At 33.1% G+C, this 20,047-nt stretch overlaps 2 protein-coding genes across 2 annotated transcripts; both read right to left on the reverse strand.

The window, feature by feature from the left end:
- Positions 1-7,659: 7,659 nt before the first annotated feature.
- Positions 7,660-9,179, reverse strand: LOC108661627 (F-box protein CPR1-like). Its single transcript, XM_018119093.2, has one exon. The coding sequence runs from the start codon at positions 9,145-9,147 to the stop codon at positions 8,017-8,019; it is 1,131 nt and encodes a 376-aa protein (XP_017974582.1). The 5' UTR covers positions 9,148-9,179; the 3' UTR covers positions 7,660-8,016.
- Positions 9,180-9,897: 718 nt separating this feature from the next.
- LOC148763344 (F-box protein CPR1-like) lies at positions 9,898-11,274 on the reverse strand. The gene has a single exon (XM_088805162.1). It carries the CDS (start codon positions 11,215-11,217, stop codon positions 10,099-10,101), a length of 1,119 nt encoding a protein of 372 aa, XP_088661288.1. The 5' UTR covers positions 11,218-11,274; the 3' UTR covers positions 9,898-10,098.
- Positions 11,275-20,047: the final 8,773 nt, after the last annotated feature.

Below are 20,047 nucleotides of genomic sequence, written 5' to 3' on the forward strand. Positions count from 1 at the left end.
CCCTCACTTACTCTCTTTCTCCCACCCTCCAAAATCAACTCTCTCCTTCACACCCAAATCCGCCCCTCACCAGATCTAATCTCTTTTTTTTTTTTGTGTTGTGTTTATTTTGATTTTTGATCTTTTGTTATTGTGGCCAAGGAAATCTGCTGGTAGAACACTAGGGTATTTTGGATTTGCAGGTCTCGGTTGTTTGAAGAAAATAAGATTTTTTTTAAACATTTTCTTTCTGTTTTTTTTTTCTATCTTTTTGTTTTGCTCCTCTTCCCCCCTTTTAAGAACTAGATTGTCCAAAAAATTGGACAATCAAGAGGTGAAATCATGCTCTTCTGAGCATGATTTCACATGTCTCTGGCACAAAGGGGAGTTGGTAGCCAGAGGTGACCATTTTTCCCTAAATCCGGCTACCTTTCAGGGGCATTAATGCCTTGTAATGATGGACTGGAGAAGGGACTGAGCACACTCAAACCTTTCCTGTTCTTCTTCTTTTTTAAAAAAAATTTATTTCTTGTTTTTTTATTTTTTTATTATATTTCATTATTATTTATTTTTTTGATTTTTTTGAAATAGGTGTCTACAATGATCTTGCCTACTAAGAATGATGTACATTGGGAAAAACAAAATTATTTGATTCAATAGCAAGTCTATGTATTTCATACTCTATTAATTGGATTTAAATTTCCCTTCCTCTAAAATAAAAAATATATAGAAAAATATTGTAATCAGTATTACTACACTTTTATCCCTTTGAGTTTCAACTATACTTATTTTAATAGTATTTTTTTTATTTTTTAATTTTTATATTGTGAAAACTTAAAAATTCTTACTTTATAGTTAGATTTTTTTACCCCACTTTTTTTCATATTACGTGTCCAATCTTTGTTATCATATGCAAACAAATCAATTATCGACTAATCATATATATGAAGGCCACCAATAACCAAAACAGACCAAAGCATTGTGTAGGTCATACGCACTAGTGCTGCTAGGAGCCAAAAACACTAGTGTGGAATCACACTCAATGAACGAGAAGAGTGCTCAAATTAACAAGAGGTGTAAAGGGGTTTTAAGTGGCGAAATTTTACATTGGTTGGAAGGTTTGGTGGTAGGGAAAACCAAAGAAGAAAGTGAGGTTGCGATATTAATTGACAAGCTAAGGATGGAGAGGCATATTTGAGTGTCAGTAAAGGGTATTTCTCCAAGGCATTTCTTGCTGACTTTCACTGATAAAGAAGAATTGAATATGTTGGAGAAAGATGAATGGAGGTGGCTTAAATGGTGATTCACTAAGTTGGAGAGGTGGACAGAAAAATATAGCACACAGTTGTAAAAAAGTGGTCGTCAGTCAATGGTATACTGATCCATGCATGTAGACCTGACAATTTTGAACACAACACGTTAACAAGACACGAGAATATACGGGTTAAACAAGTTTTGAATTTAGTCTTAACGTGTTTCGTATCTAATTGTGTTTGACACGTTAAGACACGAAACGACAAACACGTTTAAATACATTTACTTAATCGTGTTATCGTGTTTAATCGTGTTATCGTGTTTAAACGTGTATACGTGACACATTTATTAACTTATTAAAAATTAATAGTTAAAAACTATTTTAACCTTATATAAATAATTTTAAATAATTATTTTAATAAGTTTTTTTAATTTTATAAAGGGTATAATGTAATTATACATGCTCAACTATAATTTCTAACTTTTGGTGATTATTTGATGTTATTATTATTTTTGTTTTATTATAATTATTTTTATAATTATAGATTTTAAATTTAAATAATAAAATTATATTTAATTATAAATATTTTTATTTAACGTGTTAAACGTGTTAATCGTGTTAAACGTGTTATTAATTGTGTCGTGTCATATATTGACACGTTTAATAAACGTATTAATCGTGTCGTGTCGTGTTACACGTGCATTAAACGTGTATGTGTACATGTTTTAAATTTGAGACATAAATATTAAATGTGTCATGTTCGTGTTTAGCCTTAACGTGTTTTGTGTTTAATCGTGTCTGACACGTTTACGACATGATAACATGAATTGTCAAGTTTACATGCATGGACTTATGAGACATTTGTGAATGTGGTGACGTGTTGGGGGGAGTTGTTGGCGGTGGAGGCAAAACAATGAATGGTGATAACTATTTTTGTGGCTCTATCCCTATAGTGACAGAGATAAAGGACAAAATAGAGGAGGTGATCAAAATGGAAACTGGAAAGAAGGTCTTCTACAGTCAAGTGCAGGAAATTACGGCAGGAGGAGTCTACCGACACATAGTTGGACTAGGAGGAAAAATAAGGTGCACTAGGATGCAGAAGAGAAATGGGGCTCGGTTTTCATGTAGAATATGGAATATGTAGTGGAATTGGGAAATAAGAAGGTTGAAATCTGTTTAACACGTGGAGAAGTTAGGTACAAAGAAACAATAAGTAGAATAAATAGTAGTGACACATTTAGAATTTTAGATATGAACCAATTAAAAGATAATTATAAAAATAATTATAATTTATATATAAATATATATATATATATCAAATTTTATACATATAATTATAAATAAAATTAAAAATCAAGAGGTGGTGGCCACCACCTCTTGGTTTTATCAATAGGCACAAGCGACACTAGGACAGAGCATGTTGAGTTCAGGATTCAAACGTGGAATCATAGCATGAAGAGTTCAAAATTCAAGCGTGCGGTTGACTTTGGTGAACTGAAATCTGACGCTTTCACAGAAGCAAAAGGAGAATGAAAGGGGAATGAACAAACTATGTCCTAACTAATGAGGATACTATTGGGGCAACGAGAAAGGTGGAAAAAGAAAGGTTACAAAATATTAAAGAGGAAAAAGGATCTGTAGTGAAATCAGGGAGAAAGAGATATATGAAGGAGTGGTTTGGGTTGAAAATCTAAAGGCCCAAGAAGTGATAATGGGTTTCAAGAACCTAATAAAAGGAGGATAATATCGAGCCCCAAGAGAGTTAAGAATTAAAGCCGAATAGATGGAATAGTGGGGAATAAAGGGGGAGGAAAAAATCGATCCAATGGAAGCCCAATTCGAGTCTTACCTTCCACAACAGAGTTGAAGGAATTGGATGAAGATATTTCACAATCAAATCTACCTTTCTTAAGCAAACAAAAAAATAGAAAGTTGAGTTTGTTAAGTGAAGTGGTGAAAAGGATTATGGTAAGAAAAATGGAGCAACAAAGGAGAAAAGCAAGACGAGAAAATAGAGAAGCCTTTGTGGGGATGAGAGTGAGTAGGAAAGTTGGCTAATAAATCCCTGTCAAATAGGGATGTGATAAATCATAATAAAATGAATGGACCCTGAGTTTGGTGAGAAAGTTGATGAGATTTTTTTATAGTTGTGCTGGAGAAAAACAGTCGTTTCATTATTTGAATTAAAATTGGTTAACTTTTTAAAGTAATTACCACAAGTTTCTAAGTTGGCAATCTTAATTGATTCAATTTCAACTAGGGAAAGTTTCATTTTAGGAGGGCAGCTATGGTGTTTGTCAACAATATTCCAAAACAAATGCATTAGTGTTTGTTGGGCAATTTCTTTAAAAGTATGAAAATGTTGTTAATGTGTTTATTGCAAAGATGAGGAGTATGCTAGGGAAGAAGAATGGTTTTGTCAGCTTTGAAAGTTTACATCAAGCAAAAAGAGTTTGTACTATGCTTAATGGGATGTGGTTTTTAAATTAGAAACTAAATATGAATATGGCAAGATTTTGGGACAAGACAACACATTAAAGGAGAAGAAAGTCAGTTTAGCAAAGGGCACAGGGGTGGATTAAAAGACAAGTAGAATTGGTTGGTTTTTAGTTTGTTTCGATTGGATGGGTACTTTTAATTAGTCCAATTTGCCAATTCTCCTTGAATAGATAAGCTTTAAACCATTTTCTTATTATGCTGAGTTCTAATGAATAGAATTGGGGTCCAAAACCCTTTAAGGTATTTGGGTTGTTGATACAAAATAGGTTTTTGCGGAAGTAGTGCAGGAAAATTGGAGATCATACGCAGTTATCAGTAGACCAAGGTTTTGTATAAAAGTAAAGTTGCGTAAGTTAGTCATTTTTGAAGTAATGGACTTGGGACTGTTTAGGATGGCTAATGAAAAAAATTAAAGCCTTAGATATTGAAATTGAGGAGATTGAAGTGAGAGGGGGATAAGAGGGAGTTAAGTGAGGTCGAATTAAAGAAAAAAAAAAGCTGATTAAGGAAGCCCAAGAAGTGATAATGGGCTTAAGGAATCTAGTGAAAGGAAGACATTAGTGAGCCCCAAGAGTGATGAGAATGAAGGCCGAATAGATGGGCTAGTGAGGGAAAAGGAATAGACAAAAAAATGAAGCCTTATTCAAAGTCCTATCTTCAGCAACGTAGCTGAAGGAATTGGATCAATATATTCTACCATCAGATTTGTCTCTCTTAAGCGAACTAAAATATAAAAAGTTGAGGTTGTTTAGAAAAATCAAGCAACAAAAGGTAGGAAGAGCAAACAGAGAAGTTTTGTGGGGATGTGAGTGAGCAAGAAAAGGTGGCCAATGAATCCCTATCAGATTGGGATGTGATAAATCATAATAAAAATGAATGGACCTAGCTTGAGTTTGGTGAAAAAGCTGATGAGATTTTTTTATAGTTGTGCTTGAGAAAAACAACCGTTTCATGATTTGAATTATGGTTGACTAACTTTTTAAGGTAAATACCTCAAGTTTCTGAGTTGGAAATCTTAATTTATTCAATTTCAACTAAGGAAAGTTACATAATTATAGAAGGGAGGTTTCGGTGTCTGTTAACAATATTCTAGACCAAATTCATAAGCGTTGGTTGGGCAATATCTTTGAAAAGTACGAAAATGTTGTTGATTTGTTTATTGTGGCGAAGAGGAGTAAGTTGGGGAAGAAGAATAGTTGTGTGAGGTTTGAAACTTTACACAAAGTAAGATGAGTTTGCACTATGCTTAATAGAGTGTGGTTTCTAAACCAGAAACTCAATATGAATATAGCAAGATTTTGGGATAGGATAACATTTTAAAGAAGAAGAAAGTCAATCCATGAAGGGACACATGCAGGGGTAGAGTAAAAAATAAGTAGAATTGATTAGTTTTTAGTCTTTTCAAATTGGATGGACACCTTCAGTCCATTATGCCAAATCTCCTTGAATAGATCAGCTTCATACCGTTGCCCTTATCATGTTGAGTTTTAATGGATACAATTGGGGTAAAAAACCCTTGTAGGTATTAGATTGTTGATTCTCGAATAAGGCTTTGTGGAAGTAGTGTAACAAAATTAGAGATCATACACAGGTACCAATAGACTAGGGTTCTATGTGAAAGTAAAGTTAATTAAGTTGAAGTCTTTTTCAAATAAATGGAATAAGAAAGAGTTTAGGATGGGTGATGAAAAATGTTAAAGTAGGATGAAATTGAGGATATTGAAGTGATAGGGGATAAGAGGGAGTTGAGTGAGGTCAAATTGAAGAAGAAAAAGGAGTTGACTAAAGAATTATGGATAGCGCACTACAATAAAGAGTCAAATTAGAGATAAAAATATTGAGTTAAATGGATTAAGAGCGGAGATAGAAACGCAAAGGTTGTCACTGTAAGGCCAAGTTTCAAACATAATGTAATATGATCTTTAGGTTGAATGTAAAAAAGAAGTGAATAGAACACCCGAAGATTGTCTGAAATGAGGTTTATGAGTACTTTAAAAGACAGTTCTCTTCTACACTATAAGTGAGTCCGAATAGAATTGAATATAGTTGTTTGAATTTTTTTTATGAGAATCAATTATACCAAAAGTATCTTAATTCACCATGTAAATTTAGAAATAATATATATTAGAACTTCTGTTTATGCTGAGATTTGAATTTGAAAACGTCATTTTCAAAAATATATATGAACACATGCATATATGTGAGATATCACTACTAAGGTAATGCAAAATTTGAGCATCTAGTTGGAATGAAAATAATATTACAAAATCCCTACTTTCATCGATACTTGACGAGGTAGCATAGTGCAAAAAAGAGAAATTTAAAAAAAAATTAAAATTAAGTTTTATTTTCTTTATTTCGGTTTGAGTTCAATAACAATAAAATACACCCACTTTGTTTAATTTTTGGCCTTTTCAATAGCATTTCTCATTAATATTTTTGAGATATATTTTATATTGATATTAATAAAAATATATAAAGGCACAAAGAAAAGATTGAAACTTGAATCTAAGGTAGGCCCTTTGGTAAGGCCATTCAAGCAAGAAGTTTAAAGCAAATAAATTGCAATGTGATTAAGATCTTACAACTAAATTAACCTTAAGCAAAAATATATTATTAAATAAATATTTCAACTCGTTTATCAATTGTTTAAAATCTGATACAATTCCAGATAAATTTAATTATTGAGTCGAATAATATCGAATATAAGAATTTTGATGCAAATAAGAAAACGAGAGATCTTTATTTTAGTGACTCTTTATTAATAAATTTTCCTAATTAAAGCTAACAAAACCAACATTAATTAAGATTTATAATGTTTTAAGCCACTTGAAACACATCTCAAAACTAACAAAATGACTCAACTAGTGAACTATGTAATTGCCACTTCAAAAATATACTCTCTATGGCTAGGTATTTATGGTCAAACTTGGTTGATATCTTAAAATTTAAGTATAGATTCAGTCCATTCATTTAAATTAAATTTATTATTAATATATTTAAAATATTATTATATTAATTTTTTATTTATATTTGTAAATGTATTTATAATTTAATTTTATTAATATGATCATGTTTTCGAATTGAGCCAGAATTGAGTTTGGACTTAAACATTCATCTCCAAGGTTTAATCCAAGGCGAGAGCTAAGCCTATGGACACGATACACAGTTTGGTTTAAACATAAATCATAATTGGATTCGGATATTGAGTACCTAAAGAATGGTACTCGAACTTGATATAAATAGTGAAATTACTATTCGAATCCGATTACAGAGTATCTTAACTTTATATAACCGGTTCGAATACCTGCGAGTATCTTATAACAATTAAAATATCCATTAATGTTTCTAAGGAGATTGATTGAACTGTCAGAGCTATTGAATAAATGCAATAATACCATAACGAAGAATCATCCGCTTTCAAGTGGTAGGAAAATGGAGATTTTTACGGGAGTAAAAATACTATATTTGTCCAACATGAGGTAATTCACAAGACCATGGTGTTTTTTTGTTTTTTAAAAAAGATTTTCTAGCTGCTGTAAATAAAAAATTAGATTAACTTAGTACTACCATTTCTCCGTTTGCCACCGATATCGAAGTACATGAAATTAATGTCTTCAAATAAAAGAAAATGCACTGATTTCCTAATTTTGACCACCCATATAAATCAAGCTTATTTGGCCAAAACAATACAACCCACCAGCAACAAAGCAAGGCATTAAGGCACCCCCACACGGCCCCCAAAAGGAATTTTGTTGTTAACTTGGAGTTTATCAATGGACTGCATGGGGTGATCTATATATTAACTTCAAAATGTCCATTATACCAACTTAATTCATAATTTTTGTTCCTTGGCATTGGTCAACAGATACAATTTGAATTTTTCAACAAATTATAATAAGAAGCTAAAGGAGAATCAGGAATCTAAATAATTAACAACCACTTCAATTTTAATGTTACACAGTCCCACATCAAACAAGGAAATTCTCTGCAAAATCTCCTTTCCTAGCCAAATTTATTACCTGAACAACACATCTACTGACTTTAGACGACCAAATCTTCAACTTCTTAGCATATAGCAAAACAGAAAATATATATGCACTATAAAGCCAAGGCCTTTATGCAGAAATTATAAAAGAAAAAAAAAGGTTCCAGTTAACAACGGTTGCTGTTGCATCAACAATAAGTGTAAGAATAAAGGAGGGTAGCTTGCCTCGCCTCATAATTTGTTCGCCCCTTTGAACGTTTCCTCATTAACTAAGTGTTATGCATAGTTGTGTCTATACATTGGTTGCACCATAACAATTTGGCGAAACCAGGCTTTCAATATAGATAGCTGGTTGAAACCAATCCCAGTGATTGCCTGGAGTAAAAGTTTTTGATGTCTTTTCTTTAGGATCATACCAGACTAATTCCCTTCCATCATAATCTATTAAAACTTTACCAGTTTTTGTATAGCATAATGCATTCTCCCAGTATTTATATCCATGCAAGATGTCTCTGTGGACACTGAACAATCTACTCCATGACGACTTGATGCCATATTCCTTCAACAGCCATGCCTCAAAAACATTTTCACAATCGTATCCATAGAACAGGCATAGGCAATCTCCTGAAATCCCCAAAACCAGTGTGTTATCTTTGCTCTCTTCAACATGATCTGGTACCGGCACCAGTTCATAGAATTTCTCTTCTACCATGTGAAATGCAACAATTACATAAATTTTTTTGAGGCCAGTTTCTCTTGCTGCTAACCAATGCAATGTTCCATGGAAGAAAAGCCCAGGTCCTTCAATTTCTGTGCCAGATTGGAGGCCTTGAACCCTTCGCCAATTGTTACTTTTCAACGCCAAAACTTCGACTTCAGTTTCGTTTGAAGCATTAGCGGTAGAAGGACGAGCAGCTCTAACTACTTTGTAATCATCGGTTAAGAAATCATAGCCAAGACCGTAAGAGAAGGAAGCCTTTGGATCAAAAGCGTTGAGGTTTGCCAATTCCTTGGCTTCTCTAATAGTTGGATTCCATAAGAAGATGCGCTCATGCTCAAAGACTGCACATATCAAGCCATTACAAGAACCTCCTAAATCAAGCCAACCGTCCACCAAATCATCAGAGTCAGGAGTCTTCTTCATAGCCGACGGATACTCAAGTTCCAATATCAGTTTGCTTTCATCATCGAGATCTTCTGCCGAAGCTTCACAGGCTATTGATTCAAGAGGTTCAGTGATGAGAAGGACTCTATACCTGCTAAAGTTGCTGTTCTTCTGTGTTTGTTTGAGGTGTAGTTTGGCAAACTGGGGATCAGAGATCAAAGACCTCCATGGCTTGCATACACACTTTAGTTGTATCAGGAATTTGACTGGTAGCCTCGACAGTATATTGGCAATAATGTCTTGAGGGAGTGTTTCCATGGCTTCCTTTCAGATTAATTTTGTTCTGCCCTTGCTCCTTGGATAACCCTTAAGTTAAATAGCTAAATCACGTATTCTTATTTACCTTGAAGCTTACATTGTACGCTATCAAATATCAATGTTATGGGATTTAATTTGTCATTGGTGGAAAGGTTCAACAGCTCTTGAACCAAAGCATTTTAGAAAAAAATTCCCTGTCAAAATAAGAATGGCTACTATATTTTTTTAATTCAATGATCAGCAGCTCCCCTTTGAAGTAGTAATTGCACGTGGGAGACGAATTGAACGAGTCATAAAGCTATTAACTAATATAATTCTACGGTAAAGACAACAGAATCGTCCACTTTCAATTGATTATTATTAACCAGATGTGAGAGGCAAATAGAGATGTGTATAGGGGAAGCCATGTATAAAGTCCACTGTTTCTGGTCCTTCACAAGACCATGCTTTTTTTTTTTACTATTGGGTTAATTTTCAAGCGAATATTTAAAGCACAGGAAGTTAATTTGTTCAAATAAGAGAAGATGGCACTAATTTTCAAACTTTGACTATGTTGAGGACCTGTCGAGCAGTTTACCCAACATTAATCAAGCTTTTGTCCAAGAGGCTGAATTAGGGATTAATGATCTTCCAGACTAGGAGCACATTTTTTTTCTATTGAATTTTTCTTTTTCTGTAATTGCAGATTAGGATTTTACTATTCCATATTCTCTTCGGAAAACCGGTGCAACCCATCCTTTCCTAGCCAAATTTCTTACCTGAACAATAAATCAATTGAATTTGGCTAAAACAGATCTTCTACTTCTTAGCATACTTACAAAGAAAAGACGCACCCCTTTTTTATGTAGCTGTTGCATATTTAACCACAATAACATAATAGAAATGGGAGAAGAAGCAACTTGTCTCACCTTACAATTGACTTGCCTCTTTGAAGGCTTCTTAAATAAAATTTTAGGCATCATAACAATTCGGTGAAATCAGGCTTTCGTTATAGATAGCTGGATCAAACCAACCCCAATTACTGCGCGAAGTATAAGTTTTTGATGTCTTTTCTTTTGGATCATACCAGACTAAGCACCGCCCACCATAATCTATTACAACTTTACCAGATTTTGTGTAACATAATGCCTTTTCCCAGTATCTATGTCTTGGAACAAGGTCCCTCTGGACACCGAACAATCTAGTCCACGATGACTTGTTGCTATCTTTCAAGAGCCATGCCTCAAAATAACGTTCACCGCATCCATTAAACAGGCACAGGCAATCTCCAGAAACCCCCAAAACTCTCGAATCATTGCTCTCTTCAATCTGATCTGGTAGTGGCATCAGCTGGAATTTCTCTTCTGCTAATTGAAATGAGACGATGACATTTACTATTTCTAGACCGTCACTTTCTTTTTCCCCTAGCCAATGCAACGCTCCATGGAGAAAAATCCCCGGTCCTTCTATTTCGATACCAGACTTAAAGCCTTCAATCCTTCGCCAAATGTTACTCTTCAATTCCAGAATTTCTACTTCAGTCTCACTAGAAGCATCATCCTCACTAGAAGGGCGAGCAGCTCTAACAACTTTGTAATCATTAGTTGAGAAATCAAAGCCAAAACCATAAGAGAACGTACCCATTCGATCAAAAGCATTAAGCTTTGCCAATTCCTTGGTTTCTCTAATTGTTGGATTCAATAAGAAGACGCGATCATTCTCAAAGACTAAGCATACCAAGCCATTGCAAGACCCTCCCAAGTCGACCTGGCCATCCATCAATTCATCAGAGTCAGGAGTCCGCTTCATTGCCGTCGGATACTCAAGTTTCAAAATTAATTTGCTGTCATCATCATCACCAGAAGCTTCACAGGCTGCTGATTCTGGAGGCTCAGTAATGAGAAGAACTCTCTGGCTGCTAAAGTTACCGTTCCTCTGTGATTGGGTGAGCTGTAGTTTAGCAAAATGAGGATCGGAGATCAAAGACCGCCATGGCTTGCTCACACACTTGAATTGTAGCAGAGATTTGACTGGTAGCCTCGACAGTATATTGACAATAATGTCTTGTGGGAGTTGAGGGAGGGTTTCCATAGCTCCTTCAGATCAATTTGGTCCCAGCTACCAAACCCTTGAAGCTTTGTTTGTAGACCATCAATATATGATTTGGAATTTTAGGCTTTCATAAGAATTTGGTGAAAACGTAGTCGTTTAGGGCGGTATTTACTGATTACATCTTTGAACCAAAAGAGTGAGTGGAGAAATTCTCCTGTCCAATACAGTATTGGCTGCTATTTTTAATTCTATGGTCAACTTAAGTAGTCAAAGCTATTGAATAACATAACAATATATAAAATCTACTTTTGGCCAAAGTTTGTACTTTATAGAATCATCCCCCTTGAACCAAAGTTAGGTAGGAGTCAGCCATGTATATAGTCCATTCTCTTCTAATTCAGATTAGGTTCAATATCTTACCATCAAATAACTTTCAGACAAGAAAACTGATTCTAAATAGCTTGCAATATATATTTATGGATCATATTTTCTCTCTTCATAAAATAAGAAAAGCAAACCCGAAAATAAAGAAAAACATAACCGAAACAAAAGGCAAACTGATAATTAAATAGAGTACATACAATAGTATTTAGTCATTCAGACTTCAACTTCAAAGACACTTAAGAAACGAAAATATATGCGGAAATCACCACAGGACCAAAGCATTCGGAAATGGAAAAGACAATCCACTTATTATTCAACATAACATTTTGCTAACTTCAGTCAGACGTCACAACAGATTTGCCCTTGATGTCTCTTATCTTAATGCCAGCCAAAGGATTTGAGCTATGCCCTTCTCTCTTGATTGGTCCAAAGCCATCTTCCTTCTCCACCGTCTCCCAAAAGTTATGTATAATTAATTTGAGGATAAATAAAAAAGAAACAATCGACTAAACCAAATGAAAATGTAATTTATTTTATATAATTGAAAAAAAAGAGAATTCGAATATTACTCTTTAAATAAGAGATCATGCCTCAATCAATGAGTCAAATGTTCGGATAAAAATGTATGTAAAATAGACATTTACAATTTAAAAACGATTGAAATAAACTAAATTGTACATATCTAAAACTTTAGAATTCTTAAGATAAATTGGAAATTGAGTTGAATATATAGTAGGATTGAATATAATTATTGGAATTTTTTTCTTCTGTGAGTTTCAATTATACCAAAAGGATCTTAATTTATTATATAAATTTAAAACTAATATTTATTAGAAATTATTCTATTTATGCTTGGATTTAAATTTGATCAAATTTCAATTTTAAAAATATAATATACACACATATACGTACACGTAAGATATCATTATTAAGGTAATACAAAGCGAGAAAATAGTTTTGGAAGGGAAATAGCATTACAGAAATATCCCTAATTTTATCAACACTTGATGAGGTAGGGCAGTGGAAAAAAGAAAATAAAACAAATCAAAATTAGATTTTAATCTCTTCAATTTGGTTTCAGTTCAATAACAATAAAATACACCCACTTCGATCAATTTTTGACTTTTCTAATACATTTCTAATTAATATTTACGAGATCTATTTTTCATTAACATTAGTAAAAAAATTTAACCCGCGTGTAAAAGTTAATAAAACTAAGAAGTAGGTAAATAAAAGCCAGAAGAAAAGAAAAGAAGAAGTTGAAACTTACATCAGCATAGATGGAAACCTTGGCCCGTTTGGCATACCTCACGTATCGCATCAGATCTTCGTAAGTGTAGAAACGTTGATCAGTTGGTGGACAAAGGTAGCACTGCCATTATCACAACTTAATTAGTTAAATAAAAGTCGTATTAATATTTAATAATATTCTATGTTCCGTCGTAATTATAATCTTCTTTGGTATTTATATAAATATCATGTACAATATTATTAGAAATTTAAATATCTGACACACGTATTTTATTTTTTTAATTTAATTAATAATGATAAAAAATTTAATTTGTATAACTTCATAAATACTGTAAAGTATTGTTAATACATGCATGTAAAACACGTGTAAATTTATATTTAGTTAATGTCAACGATCGATCTATCTATATACTTTTTGATAGTATATAATGATTGTTAACAAGATTAACGAACTTAACGAATTTCTTTATCGTGTATCAAATAATAAATAAAGATATAAAAATATTAGTAACGTAAAGATCGTATCTGATTCACTTTCTAAGTGGGATCAAAGTATATAATAGACAAATTATTGAAGGTTTGATATTTATAGGATCTAGGCAACCAGATTCAGTATTAAGTGCAATCAAATGATAAGGAAAAAAGAGCCCTTCTAGTAAAGGCAAAATCAGATACGCACGAAGTGATTATACCTACATGCAAGTACTCATCTTTAAATCAGTTGAACCATTTTGAATTGTTAATTTGATCAAAGTTATCAAATGAAACATAAACAAAATACGCTTAGTAATTGATTAAGCAATACCTGGACTTCGGTACCATCATCTTGCACCATGGTATCCAGAACCCAGCCTTCGGGAATCGAATCAGAGGGAAGCTTGATGTCCTTTTGGTCTTCCTGAGCAGCCATTTCCTGCAAAAGTGAAAACCCCAAAAGCACTCTCTCAGTTCTATATGGTCTAAATTTCACCAAGACACTGCTGCATGAAAACGAATCAACCAAAGGGATTTAATATAGGGCAGTCTGGAAATGAAAAAGATGCCTTTGAACCACGTGTTCTGAGTTCCTTCGTCAGGAAACCAAAACGTGGATTGAAGGAATGGAGTAAAATGTGATGCTTGCCTGCTTCTGGAATTTCAGTTTCAGTTCTTTGCTAGGCTGGTTTTGGTTTTTTCTTGACTACTTTCACGCGAGAATAGACAAACCAAAATGAATGGACCTTGAGTTTGTTGAGAAAGCTGACAAGATTTTTCATGAAAAACAGCCGTTTCATGATTTGTATTAAGTTTGGTTACCTTTTTAAGTAATTACCTCAGATTTGTGAGTTGGCAATTTAATTGATTCATGAATCAATTTCAACTAAGGAAAGTTGATTCATATTCGGATATTGCTATATTATGATTGTCGTAACGTGCGGGTCCGGGAACCCGTCCGCTGGACGCGAGCGAAAATAAATGTTTAGGAGTCGCCACCAATCTTTTTTATTTAAGTGTGATTGGTCACCTATTAACTCGATTCTAATTGAAAAAGTTCAAAATTAATTTTAAATCTGTTGACAGAACGAGAACTAGTCCACACTTTTCAAAGATAGGTTCGGGAATGTAGTTACTCACGGAGAAGGGTTAGTACCTCCATGACGCCTGTTCCTCAAACGGTACCATTTAATCTTAAGTTATCCTATTGTAACCTACCTTGACTCTATTCCTATGTTCCCTTAATCCTTCTTATTAATTAATTCTTTATTATGTTATTTGATTGAATTTTTTATTTGGTTTCACGGTGCACATGATGCAATTGCAAATGATGTTATGATTTATTCAATTTTAAATGATGGGATCTATAATCTTTTATTGAAAAATCATTCGAAAACTATCCCAACGCTTTGGTGAAGTCTTGAAATTTTCCTTACCTAGGAGTATCCTCTGAAGAATTCGTCTCTACAAGCTCTTCGAGGAAATCTCATCATCGAAATTTTTGCCCCATTAATAAGATAAACGTTGCATGCTATGACAGGATAAAAATGATGATATCTACATGAACGCGTTTATTGATTTAGTTAGCTCGTTATTCATGCGATAAACGTGTTTAATAATTTAAAATGATTTATTACCTTGTTCATATATTTATTGTTATGTATATATTTTTTTTGATGTATGTTATTTTTTTACACTGATTATTTGAGTTAATGAGTATTACAGTATAGAATTCGGATTCATCTCAATGCTTCGGTGAGAATCCATCTCGAACTTTATTTATTTTTAAAATATATATTATTTTTTTTAACAATGATTATTTGAGTTAATAGGTACTAGAGTATAGAATTCGGATTTATCCCGACACTTCGGTGAGAATCCGTCTCGAACATTATATAAATTTATTTTTTTTTATTTTTTTATAATAATTATATTTTCATCACGTATATATATATTTGAGTATCTAAATATATTTATACTATAAATATTTTCTTCTATTTAAACATCTCTTTTTTTTTTTAATATTTATACTATACTTTAAAATATTATCTAAAATAAACCTTAGGACACTATACTAAGTAATTTAGCTTAATTTATGCCATCTAATTACATATTTAACCTAATGAATTGGACCAAACCCAAGCAACATAATTCATAATGCATTCATAAAGAAATGGGGTTAGATTTTTACCTTATTTGGGTTTTAATAATAACCCAAACAATTTGTGTATAGCTCACCAAGTCCTTCAATCAATTGGGCTGTTGAAGGCCCAAAAGGAAAAGTCTTTCCCTTTTTTAAGGGACCCAATGCCGTTTGAACCTTTCTTCCTCTTTTTTTTTCATTCTTTTTTTTTTCTTATCTTTCTCTTTCTTCTTTCTTAGCCCGACCCCCCCTTTTTCTCTCTTCTTCTTCTATTTTTCTTCTTTTTTCTCTTTTCTCTCTTGGTTTCTTTTCCTTCCTTCTTTTTCTTTCTTTTTCTCCTTAGCCGCCGGCCTCCTTCTCTCTCTTCTTCCTCATTCTTTAATCGGTGCCGATTCGACCCTCTTTCTCCCAACCGATGCCCCTCACTTACTCTCTTTCTCCCACCCTCCAAAATCAACTCTCTCCTTCACACCCAAATCCGCCCCTCACCAGATCTAATCTCTTTTTTTTTTTTGTGTTGTGTTTATTTTGATTTTTGATCTTTTGTTATTGTGGCCAAGGAAATCTGCTGGTAGAACACTAGGGTATTTTGGATTTGCAGGTCTCGGTTGTTTGAAGAAAATAAGATTTTTTTTAAACATTTTCTTTCTGTTTTTTTTTTCTATCTTTTTGTTTTGCTCCTCTTCCCCCCTTTTAAGAACTAGATTGTCCAAAAAATTGGACAATCAAGAGGTGAAATCATGCTCTTCTGAGCATGATTTCACATGTCTCTGGCACAAAGGGGAGTTGGTAGCCAGAGGTGACCATTTTTCCCTAAATCCGGCTACCTTTCAGGGGCATTAATGCCTTGTAATGATGGACTGGAGAAGGGACTGAGCACACTCAAACCTTTCCTGTTCTTCTTCTTTTTTAAAAAAAATTTATTTCTTGTTTTTTTATTTTTTTATTATATTTCATTATTATTTATTTTTTTGATTTTTTTGAAATAGGTGTCTACAATGATCTTGCCTACTAAGAATGATGTACATTGGGAAAAACAAAATTATTTGATTCAATAGCAAGTCTATGTATTTCATACTCTATTAATTGGATTTAAATTTCCCTTCCTCTAAAATAAAAAATATATAGAAAAATATTGTAATCAGTATTACTACACTTTTATCCCTTTGAGTTTCAACTATACTTATTTTAATAGTATTTTTTTAATTTTTTAATTTTTATATTGTGAAAACTTAAAAATTCTTACTTTATAGTTAGATTTTTTTACCCCACTTTTTTTCATATTACGTGTCCAATCTTTGTTATCATATGCAAACAAATCAATTATCGACTAATCATATATATGAAGGCCACCAATAACCAAAACAGACCAAAGCATTGTGTAGGTCATACGCACTAGTGCTGCTAGGAGCCAAAAACACTAGTGTGGAATCACACTCAATGAACGAGAAGAGTGCTCAAATTAACAAGAGGTGTAAAGGGGTTTTAAGTGGCGAAATTTTACATTGGTTGGAAGGTTTGGTGGTAGGGAAAACCAAAGAAGAAAGTGAGGTTGCGATATTAATTGACAAGCTAAGGATGGAGAGGCATATTTGAGTGTCAGTAAAGGGTATTTCTCCAAGGCATTTCTTGCTGACTTTCACTGATAAAGAAGAATTGAATATGTTGGAGAAAGATGAATGGAGGTGGCTTAAATGGTGATTCACTAAGTTGGAGAGGTGGACAGAAAAATATAGCACACAGTTGTAAAAAAGTGGTCGTCAGTCAATGGTATACTGATCCATGCATGTAGACCTGACAATTTTGAACACAACACGTTAACAAGACACGAGAATATACGGGTTAAACAAGTTTTGAATTTAGTCTTAACGTGTTTCGTATCTAATTGTGTTTGACACGTTAAGACACGAAACGACAAACACGTTTAAATACATTTACTTAATCGTGTTATCGTGTTTAATCGTGTTATCGTGTTTAAACGTGTATACGTGACACATTTATTAACTTATTAAAAATTAATAGTTAAAAACTATTTTAACCTTATATAAATAATTTTAAATAATTATTTTAATAAGTTTTTTTAATTTTATAAAGGGTATAATGTAATTATACATGCTCAACTATAATTTCTAACTTTTGGTGATTATTTGATGTTATTATTATTTTTGTTTTATTATAATTATTTTTATAATTATAGATTTTAAATTTAAATAATAAAATTATATTTAATTATAAATATTTTTATTTAACGTGTTAAACGTGTTAATCGTGTTAAACGTGTTATTAATCGTGTCGTGTCATATATTGACACGTTTAATAAACGTATTAATCGTGTCGTGTCGTGTTACACGTGCATTAAACGTGTATGTGTACATGTTTTAAATTTGAGACATAAATATTAAATGTGTCATGTTCGTGTTTAGCCTTAACGTGTTTTGTGTTTAATCGTGTCTGACACGTTTACGACATGATAACATGAATTGTCAAGTTTACATGCATGGACTTATGAGACATTTGTGAATGTGGTGACGTGTTGGGGGGAGTTGTTGGCGGTGGAGGCAAAACAATGAATGGTGATAACTATTTTTGTGGCTCTATCCCTATAGTGACAGAGATAAAGGACAAAATAGAGGAGGTGATCAAAATGGAAACTGGAAAGAAGGTCTTCTACAGTCAAGTGCAGGAAATTACGGCAGGAGGAGTCTACCGACACATAGTTGGACTAGGAGGAAAAATAAGGTGCACTAGGATGCAGAAGAGAAATGGGGCTCGGTTTTCATGTAGAATATGGAATATGTAGTGGAATTGGGAAATAAGAAGGTTGAAATCTATTTAACACGTGGAGAAGTTAGGTACAAAGAAACAATAAGTAGAATAAATAGTAGTGACACATTTAGAATTTTAGATATGAACCAATTAAAAGATAATTATAAAAATAATTATAATTTATATATAAATATATATATATATATATCAAATTTTATACATATAATTATAAATAAAATTAAAAATCAAGAGGTGGTGGCCACCACCTCTTGGTTTTATCAATAGGCACAAGCGACACTAGGACAGAGCATGTTGAGTTCAGGATTCAAACGTGGAATCATAGCATGAAGAGTTCAAAATTCAAGCGTGCGGTTGACTTTGGTGAACTGAAATCTGACGCTTTCACAGAAGCAAAAGGAGAATGAAAGGGGAATGAACAAACTATGTCCTAACTAATGAGGATACTATTGGGGCAACGAGAAAGGTGGAAAAAGAAAGGTTACAAAATATTAAAGAGGAAAAAGGATCTGTAGTGAAATCAGGGAGAAAGAGATATATGAAGGAGTGGTTTGGGTTGAAAATCTAAAGGCCCAAGAAGTGATAATGGGTTTCAAGAACCTAATAAAAGGAGGATAATATCGAGCCCCAAGAGAGTTAAGAATTAAAGCCGAATAGATGGAATAGTGGGGAATAAAGGGGGAGGAAAAAATCGATCCAATGGAAGCCCAATTCGAGTCTTACCTTCCACAACAGAGTTGAAGGAATTGGATGAAGATATTTCACAATCAAATCTACCTTTCTTAAGCAAACAAAAAAATAGAAAGTTGAGTTTGTTAAGTGAAGTGGTGAAAAGGATTATGGTAAGAAAAATGGAGCAACAAAGGAGAAAAGCAAGACGAGAAAATAGAGAAGCCTTTGTGGGGATGAGAGTGAGTAGGAAAGTTGGCTAATAAATCCCTGTCAAATAGGGATGTGATAAATCATAATAAAATGAATGGACCCTGAGTTTGGTGAGAAAGTTGATGAGATTTTTTTATAGTTGTGCTGGAGAAAAACAGTCGTTTCATTATTTGAATTAAAATTGGTTAACTTTTTAAAGTAATTACCACAAGTTTCTAAGTTGGCAATCTTAATTGATTCAATTTCAACTAGGGAAAGTTTCATTTTAGGAGGGCAGCTATGGTGTTTGTCAACAATATTCCAAAACAAATGCATTAGTGTTTGTTGGGCAATTTCTTTAAAAGTATGAAAATGTTGTTAATGTGTTTATTGCAAAGATGAGGAGTATGCTAGGGAAGAAGAATGGTTTTGTCAGCTTTGAAAGTTTACATCAAGCAAAAAGAGTTTGTACTATGCTTAATGGGATGTGGTTTTTAAATTAGAAACTAAATATGAATATGGCAAGATTTTGGGACAAGACAACACATTAAAGGAGAAGAAAGTCAGTTTAGCAAAGGGCACAGGGGTGGATTAAAAGACAAGTAGAATTGGTTGGTTTTTAGTTTGTTTCGATTGGATGGGTACTTTTAATTAGTCCAATTTGCCAATTCTCCTTGAATAGATAAGCTTTAAACCATTTTCTTATTATGCTGAGTTCTAATGAATAGAATTGGGGTCCAAAACCCTTTAAGGTATTTGGGTTGTTGATACAAAATAGGTTTTTGCGGAAGTAGTGCAGGAAAATTGGAGATCATACGCAGTTATCAGTAGACCAAGGTTTTGTATAAAAGTAAAGTTGCGTAAGTTAGTCATTTTTGAAGTAATGGACTTGGGACTGTTTAGGATGGCTAATGAAAAAAATTAAAGCCTTAGATATTGAAATTGAGGAGATTGAAGTGAGAGGGGGATAAG

Source organism: Theobroma cacao, chromosome 4 (genome assembly GCF_053813885.1).
Source record: "Theobroma cacao isolate CCN51 chromosome 4, ASM5381388v1, whole genome shotgun sequence".
NCBI lineage: Eukaryota > Viridiplantae > Streptophyta > Magnoliopsida > Malvales > Malvaceae > Theobroma > Theobroma cacao.